The sequence below is a fragment of the Hypanus sabinus genome, chromosome 9 (assembly GCF_030144855.1).
Source record: "Hypanus sabinus isolate sHypSab1 chromosome 9, sHypSab1.hap1, whole genome shotgun sequence".
NCBI lineage: Eukaryota > Metazoa > Chordata > Chondrichthyes > Myliobatiformes > Dasyatidae > Hypanus > Hypanus sabinus.
In genome coordinates, this window is record NC_082714.1 from 74,792,528 (window position 1) to 74,800,822 (window position 8,295).

The 8,295-nt window shown below is 45.0% G+C and overlaps 1 protein-coding gene across 1 annotated transcript in view; it reads left to right on the forward strand.

The window, feature by feature from the left end:
• Window positions 1–6,817, forward strand: part of LOC132400059 (V-set and transmembrane domain-containing protein 2-like protein) — a 196,578-nt gene extending 189,761 nt beyond the window's left edge. The window contains exon 4 of the mRNA XM_059981143.1: window positions 6,461–6,817. Within this exon, the coding sequence (XP_059837126.1) occupies window positions 6,461–6,817 (357 nt within the window). The remainder of the gene's footprint in view (window positions 1–6,460) is intronic.
• Window positions 6,818–8,295: the final 1,478 nt, after the last annotated feature.

Sequence of the window (8,295 nt, forward strand, 5' to 3'; positions counted from 1 at the left end):
AAGATCCAGTTACAGAGAGGGAAGATGAGTCCCAACGAGGACAGTTTACCCACCAGTCTCTGAGGGATGATTGTGTTAAACGCCGAGCTGAAGTCAATCAACAACATGTTGGTGTATGAGACATCATTTTTTTGTTTGTGTAAAGGGGGTTTCTTCTTTTTTCTTTGTTACTGTTGGGAAAGGGTTTCTTTTTGTTAACTAGCAGGAATGCTAATTTACTGATAACGAGAATGGTATTCCTTTGTAAACCAAATGGGGATTAATGTTCTTTCTTCTGAGTCTGTAAGCTTTTGTTGACGGGCTTTTGGGCAGATCGGCGCGAGGGGGTCGAGAGAGAGGACGCAATGCTCTAAGCTGGGCGAGGATCGGACCCCAAAGGGGGGTCCGAGGCCGGGAGATTCTCCGGGGGGGGGGGGGATGAAGCTAGATGTGCTTGGTTGACCACTCGGAGGGTCCTGAGCTGTTTGGAGAGTCGAGGAGTTCGGAGGGTCCTGAGCTGCGAGTCGAGGAGTTCGGAGGGGATCGAATAGTGGCCAGAAGACTTCAGTAATTGAGCTCCAACAGCTGTGCACGAAGTGGTTTGGACTTTGATAAGTTTGGCGCCTTTTCTTTAATTTTCTCTTCATATATACTGTATCGTTATTAATCACTTAGTTATAGTAACCTTTATAAATTGTACTGATTTAATCGCATATGGTGTACTGTCTGGTTTTGGGCAAGGCGGGGACATCACACAGCATCCACACCAGCTGATTACCCAGTTTGGTGGGGCCGAAGGCTGCTCCCCCTAGACGGAACGAGCTGAGCGAGCCTGAGGCGACCCAGGGGGTTACATTGTGGGGTGCTCGTCCGGGATTGATTTCTGTGGAAGCTGTGTGATCACCCTCTTTAAATTGTGTCTGCGGCGAAGAGCTGGTGTGCCTTTGTGGGTGTGCGATTGCTGGTTATCGCTGTGTGTGTGTTGGGTGGGGTGGCTGCTGTTGGTAGCCTGGAGGTCGTTGTTCGAGTTCCGACTAGTGCTGACGAAATGGTGGTGGGACCATGGGTTGTCCGTACTGTTTGGAGAGTGAGGAGTGACAGGTTGGGATGTTTCAGCAGTGGTGAGCTCCGCCCGGTTATTGGAATAATGTCCAACCCTAAAGGGGCGGAGGCGTGGGCGGAGCGGACCCCTCAGTTGTTGGGTGAGTGGCAGTGCTTGGCTGAAGAAAAGCGACAGGGACGGGTTGAAAGTTTGAGTAGGCGGGCTGGTGACTTTGTTAGAACTGTCAGGCGCAATTACCTCGAAGTGACCGCTGCCAGTTCTGGGAAAGTGTGGGAAAATGCGTGTGGTTCGACTGGAAGTCAAATGCCGCAGCTGGGGGGCTTATTATATCTGTGGCAGGAGATTGGTGGGAAGTTTTTAGAGTATCCCTTTTTGCCTAGGGGGGCAGATAAATTGCTTGTGGTGCCAAGGGGATCTGTCAAGGGGATCAGTTGTTCCGTTGATTCGAGAGGTGTCGGGAAACTTAGAGGAGGCCCAGTGGGGGAACGGCTTGGGGTCTCTGGGGGAGCACGTTCCCAGCAATGTACCAAGGAACTCCCGAAAGGAACAGACCCTATTCTTGAAGGCTTAGAGGGGCCATGCGCACAGGTGTTGTTACGGATGGATGGAAGTCAAATTAAAGCCATCCTCGGCACCGGGGCGCCGGTGAAGTTGCTGTACAGTTTGTTTCATAACCGTTATTGGAAGCATTTACCCTTGACAACATTGAGGACACTGGAGATTTGGGGTACCAGTGCCGGTGATTATCCAGGCAACGGTTGTTGGTCAGTGAAAATGGAGTTCTTAGAGGCAAATGTGGAGGAGACTGAGGTTCATGAATCGTTAATGCTGATGTGTCCGGACCCTGTTGAGACGGGCAGCGTTTCTGTTCTAGAGAGAACCAAAATCCTGCTGGTGCGCTTGGGAGCCTGCCCGGAGAAGGCGGGTGAGCGCTGTTTGGAGGCATTGTCTATGCACCCAGAGTTTTGAGCTGCTTGTGTGGACGTGTGTAGCAGCATTGGGCTGATACCGAATTCAAACAAGAGCCAGTGGTGGTACGGCCTGGGGGAAGTATCTGAGGGTGAGACCCTCTTAGTGGATGCTGCGAAATACCACGAGGGAGCGGAGTTGACTGCTGAAGACACCTCGGAGAGAGAGAGGTTGCAGCGACTGGCCCCTGAAGCCGTGGAAGACGTAGGCAGCGTGTGTGTGGATTGTATTGCGTTGAAGAGGCGCACTGTCAGTGACCAGAATATGGCCCTAAGGGCCGGAGAGGCGATGGCCTGTCTGAATGGTGCGATGTGGTTTAATGTGCTGGATCTGAGGAGTGGATGTTTCCAGATCCCGATGAGTGGGGCCGACAAGGACAAGATGGCCGTTATAAATTCCCTAGGAGTCTTCGGGTCCGAAAAGATGCCACAGGGCATATCTGGAGCCCTTGCAACCTTCCTGCTGGGCAGGTGGAAGACCATAGGGGATATGGAGGCGTTTGGAGTTTTGGTGTATGTGGATGATCTCTTGGTACTTGGATTTGCCTCAGGAGAATATGAAGTGAGGTCGTTGCAGGAGCAGCTGAGAACTACTGAGTTAAAGTGTTTTCTGGACACGTGCCAGGGCTGGCGAAGGTCGCAGCTCATGAGTGACTGTCTCTACAGAATCAAGTTTGAAATGAAGACGGAGAGACTGGAGAAAGCGATCTGGAACCAGTCGGAAGACTTACAAGTTGGAGAGAATGAAGAAAGTTGTCTGACTGAGGGTAATAGCAAACTGAGAACCCGGAGAGGGGAGTTTGCAGAGGTGAAGAAATTACAGACGAATCTCAGAAGAGAGAAGCGGAAGCTTGAAGGGAACCTGAAGATGACCATCGACAGTTCAAATGAAGTGCAAAACATGAAAGTTGATCTGGAAGAAGTCATGAGGAAGAAAAAGCTGGAGAGAAGTGCAGTGAATACTGAACAGGAGGCTGAAGAGACTGCGGGAGCAGTGCAGGCCACGTGTTTCCGTTTGGAGAAGATCAAACAGCAGCTACCGATCACAGGAATGAGGAAGAATACAGATTCGATGGATGATGTGCTGGATGTGTGGTACATGCTGCTTTTGCTGACTTTCCCTCGATTGAGGAAGAGACCTTTGGCCCTTCTCCCATTGAGTCAGGTGTAGCGGGGAGGGTTAGCTGTGTGCAGTGTGGGGCATGAGTGAGAGGTTGAGAGAGGAGTTGGTAGTGGGCCCAAGGTATCCCCAGTTGTGTCCAAGCCTGAAGGGTTTAGGTGAGGGGGTACGGAGGCCTCAGAAGAGTTAGGGAACTCCCAGATAGTTGGCCTAAGTAGTGCCTGAGGAACAGGGTGTGAGGGTTACTGTGTGGGGAGGAGATGTCACTGTTTGTGCTTGGGTTACGGTGTGTTGGCAGGAAAGGTGACGAGTTATTTAGTAGTCATGAGGACATGACTTTTATTTGGTGGAGGGAGAGTGTAAAGAGGGTTTCTTTTTGTTAACTAGCAGGAATGCTAATTTACTGATAACGAGAATGGTATTCCTTTGTAAACCAAATGGGGATTAATGTTCTTTCTTCTGAGTCTGTAAGCTTTTGTTGACGGGCTTTTGGGCAGATCGGCGCGAGGGGGTCGAGAGAGAGGACGCAATGCTCTAAGCTGGGCGAGGATCGGACCCCAAAGGGGGGTCCGAGGCCGGGAGATTCTCCGAGGGGGGGGGGGATGAAGCTAGATGTGCTTGGTTGACCACTCGGAGGGTCCTGAGCTGCGAGTCGAGGAGTTCGGAGGGGATCGAATGGTGGCCAGAAGACTTCAGTAATTGAGCTCCAACGGTTGTGCACGAAGTGGTTTGGACTTTGATAAGTTTGGCGCCTTTTCTTTAATTTTCTCTTCATATATACTGTATCGTTATTAATCACTTAGTTATAGTAACCTTTATAAATTGTACTGATTTAATCGCATATGGTGTACTGTCTGGTTTTGGGCGAGGCGGGGACATCACACAGCATCCACACCAGCTGATTACCCAGTTTGGCGGGGCCGAAGGCTGCTCCCCCTAGACGGAACGAGCTGAGCGAGCCTGAGGCAACCCAGGGGGTTACATTTGGAAAGGACAGCGTGGAGGGTCGAGGCCACGGCATCATCAGTGGACCAGCTTGAACAGTAGGCAAACTAAAAATGGTTCAATGTAGCTGGAAGGTAGAATTTTATATGATCCATTACCAGCCACTCAAAGCACTTCACAACCATTGAGTGAGTGCCACTAGGTGGTAACCATTTAGACCAGTTGCCACTGCTCTCTTGGGACAAGCAACAAGGCCCCAAATAATTTGACAGGTTAGGTGTATCCAGTGGGTACAGGTAGGGTGTAAGCAAATGCAAAAACTATATTTTTAAATAAAGATACACTATATTTATCGCATATTGTATATCAAAACCTCCAGTGACGGAGGACGAGAGGTGACCTGATAGAGGCGTACAAGATAATGAGGGGCGTTGATCGTGCGGATAGTCAGAGGCTTTTTCCCAGGGCTGAAACGGCTAGCATGAGAGGGCACAGTTTTAAGGTGCTTGGAAGTAGGTACCGATGGGATGTCAGAAGTAAGTTTTTTTTACTCAGAGAGTGGTGAGTGCATGGAATGGACCGCCGGTGGAGGCGGAAACGATAGAGTATTTTAGGAGACTCCTGGGTGGATACGTGGAGCTTAGAAAAATAGAGGGCTATGGGTAAGCCTGGGTAGTTCTAAGGTAAGGACATGTTCCACACAGCTTTGTGGGCCGAAAGGCCTGTATTGTACTGTAGGTTTTCTATGTTTCTATGAAATGCTTCTTTTGTGAAAAATCAAATAAGCAAGGTTTGTGCTGGGCACCACTACTCAGCAACCCTGACCATATGTCACCCAGAGGAAACCCACACGGTCACAGGGAAAATGTACAAACTCCTTGTGGACAGTGGTGGGAATTAAACCCTGGTCGGTGATCACTAGAACTGTAATAGTGTTACACACTACTGTGCTGCCCCAGCGAACTACTGCAGAAGTCACTATACAGGTAGTCCACAGGACACACTATAGGTCCACTGTTGGATGAAATACTGGCTTAGAAAATAATGTGTCCTCAGAGGAGAGTTATATTAACACAATAAATAACGTTGTCTGTGAATGCAAGAGAGCTAATACCATTTGCTAATAGTGTGATTGCAATGGAGAGGTCACTGAGGTATTGCCTGTGATGGAAGATTTCATTGATAAGGAGAGATGGGATAGGTATTGTAGGTTTGTTTTCCCTTGATTGGAGGTGGCTGAGTGATGACCTAACAGATCTGTATAAAATCCCAAGAGGCATAGATAAGGTGGATAGTAGTAAACTTTTCTCAGCTGCTCCTTCTTTGGGTCGGCATCAACTGTTCATTTCTTTCTATAGATGCTGCCTGACCTACTGAGTTCCTCCAGCATTTTGTATGTGTTACTCTAGATTTCCAGCACTTGCAGCATGTCTTGTGTTTATCTATATGTCAAGGACCAGGGAGTGTAGGTTTAATGTGAGCAGTAAGGGGTTTAGAATTAATTTACCCAGCGCAGTAACATAAACTACTTATAAAGGTAGTGGAAAGATGAAAGTGTCTGTGTCACAGTTCATGCCAAGCAGCTGTGAGAAAGAGGACTGCTCCCAGGGTCACTCACTAGGAAGAACATCAAGTTCTAATGGCAGATCATTCATTTGATCTGCCTGAAACTTGTTGGTTTCTCAGCACATCAAGATGTCTGTGGAAGAATGTAGCTGACTGGCACATTCTAGACCTGCAGGGGTACCTGCTGAGGGATGCACTGAAGTTCAGGGCAGCCAACACAAGAGCTCAGTTGAGGAGGGTTCTTCTACCATTGGATAGGCAAGGGCCATGTTGCATTTCACTCTGGATGCTGTTCTGCATGGAAATCCCAGGAGATCTGCAGTTTCTGAGACACTCAAACCACCCCATCTGGCACCAACAATCATTCCACAGTCAAAGTCACTGAGATCACATTTCTTCCCATTCTGATGTTTAGTCTGAACAACAACAGAACCTCTTGACCATGTCTTCATGCTGTTATGCAATTGAGTTGCTGCCACATGACTGGCCAATTAGATATTTGCATAAGCCAGCAGGTGTGTAGCTGTACCTAATAAACTGACCACTGAGTATATTTGCTGCAGCTGTACAAAGTTTTAAACTGATATTTGGGATACATTTTTTGGAGATGCTCTCACTGGGAATCCTTTAATTACATTTGGCATCATATGTAAATTAATGAGTGAATTTATTCAAATTATTAATCATTATTTGCTTTAATGATATTAAACAAGAAATTCAGTAGACACAAGTCTGAGGTGGATAAAACTTGTAGCTCTCATTAGCATTTCTTTGCTAACCTTTTTTTAAACCATTGTCTCTCTTTTCCATTTCCTTTAGGCTGTAAAGGTGGTTGGAAGCAACATCTCTCACAAGCTGCGGTTGTCCCACATAAAGATTTCAGATGAAGGTACTTACGAATGCAGAGTGACTGACCACAGTGAGGGAAAACCCAGGCATCACAAAGTCAAAGCTTACCTGAAAGTCAAACATGAGATGCCGTTACATGGAGTCTCCACTCACATGCAGGACACCAAGGTTCAGGGAAACGAAGGGACTCACACGAGTCATGTTGCTAAACCCTCATCCCTTGCCACCAGCCCTCAAACAGTCCGGGCTATAAAGGAACGAGCTTTGGATACTGACTGCGAACAGAATGAACAGTCTCTTGATACTGATCGTATCCACTGTGTTTAGAAGAACTAGTATTTGTGGAGAGTCAAGTGTTTGTATATTGTATAGAAGGAGTGCATGCACAGCTTCCATGTGGGAATATTCTGGCAAAACAAAATCTCTAAAACTACAGTTTAAAGGGGAAACCTCACTTTGACATATTTTCCTTATTTGATATATATATATATATATATATGATTATTGGAATTAATGATTTCCTTATATTAATGATTTCCTTGGATATCAATATGTCCCATATAGAAACATTTATTTACCTAATAATTCAACAGAATCAAACTCAGATCATCTTTTTACAATGCATTTATCCGAACAGTGTAAAACACCCATGCAGAGTTTTAAGGTCAATCTACAAACCCCTGATGGTTCCAGCTCAATCTTGTCCCATATTTCTGTTCAATTCTAAAGAAAAATAAAACATCTCTGACTCCATGTAATGACACAGAATCACCTCTGCTGAAACCTTGAGCTAGTTTTACAATGGCTAATAAACAGCCACATTACATGAAATGCTCCAATTACCTTTTATCCAATAAACCAATTTTTATAAACCAATGATTTTAACACATTTTCAATTTGTAAAATAATATATCCCAACGTAACTGAAAATAAGTTCTCTATGTTCCCCACTTTTTGATAATGCAATCTCATTTAATTATTTTTACTTCACAAAAATATACCTTCCTTATTTTAATTTTATTTATAAAAATGTTGTAACTTTATCAAAAATAATATTAAGTGGCTCCACTAGAGGCCACAGTAACCACATATAGTATCCCAAATTTTAGGTTCATATTTGTAATGAAGGTACTGAAAAATATTGTCATAATTTAACATTGTGTTTAGGAATAAAATGCAGCAAAATTTTTGAATAGCACTCCATTAAAGTCGTTGAATGTGCTCGGCTCCTCTCTGTTTGGCTAAAGTACAAACTATTTTGATAAGTTTTATGGAAAATACTGGTGTAAAATCTCCTCTCTATTCACACACTCTGGGAGCAATTAGCAATTGAAATGTGTATGTGTTGTGCATTGTCAGTGTGCCCTTAAGAGTCTGTGTAAACTCCTTCTGGAGTTAATTGGAATGACAAGCAATTTGCTTTTGCTCTCTGAATAATTATCCATTTTGATAAAATACAAATGTCTGATAATAGTTTATAGGCCACATCTAAATATCTTATAGGAAATCTTGATCATCTGGTTAGATGTTGTCCTTCAATACTGCATGGACCTACAGGCTTCATTGCTTTGATGTGTCACTTGATAGGACATAAGCACATTTGGTACTTTTCAATAGAACATACTGCTGTAAATAGCACTTCACTTTCTAATTTTCCCTGGTATTATCTAATTTAATTTTAAAACATTGAAGTACTGAAATTCTTAAGTAATGCTGTTATATTTGCAACATCTTTTTAAAAATCACTTGCAACCAGCTTTCCTAAAATCAATAATAAAATAAGAATCCAGGAACTGTGAGTTGTA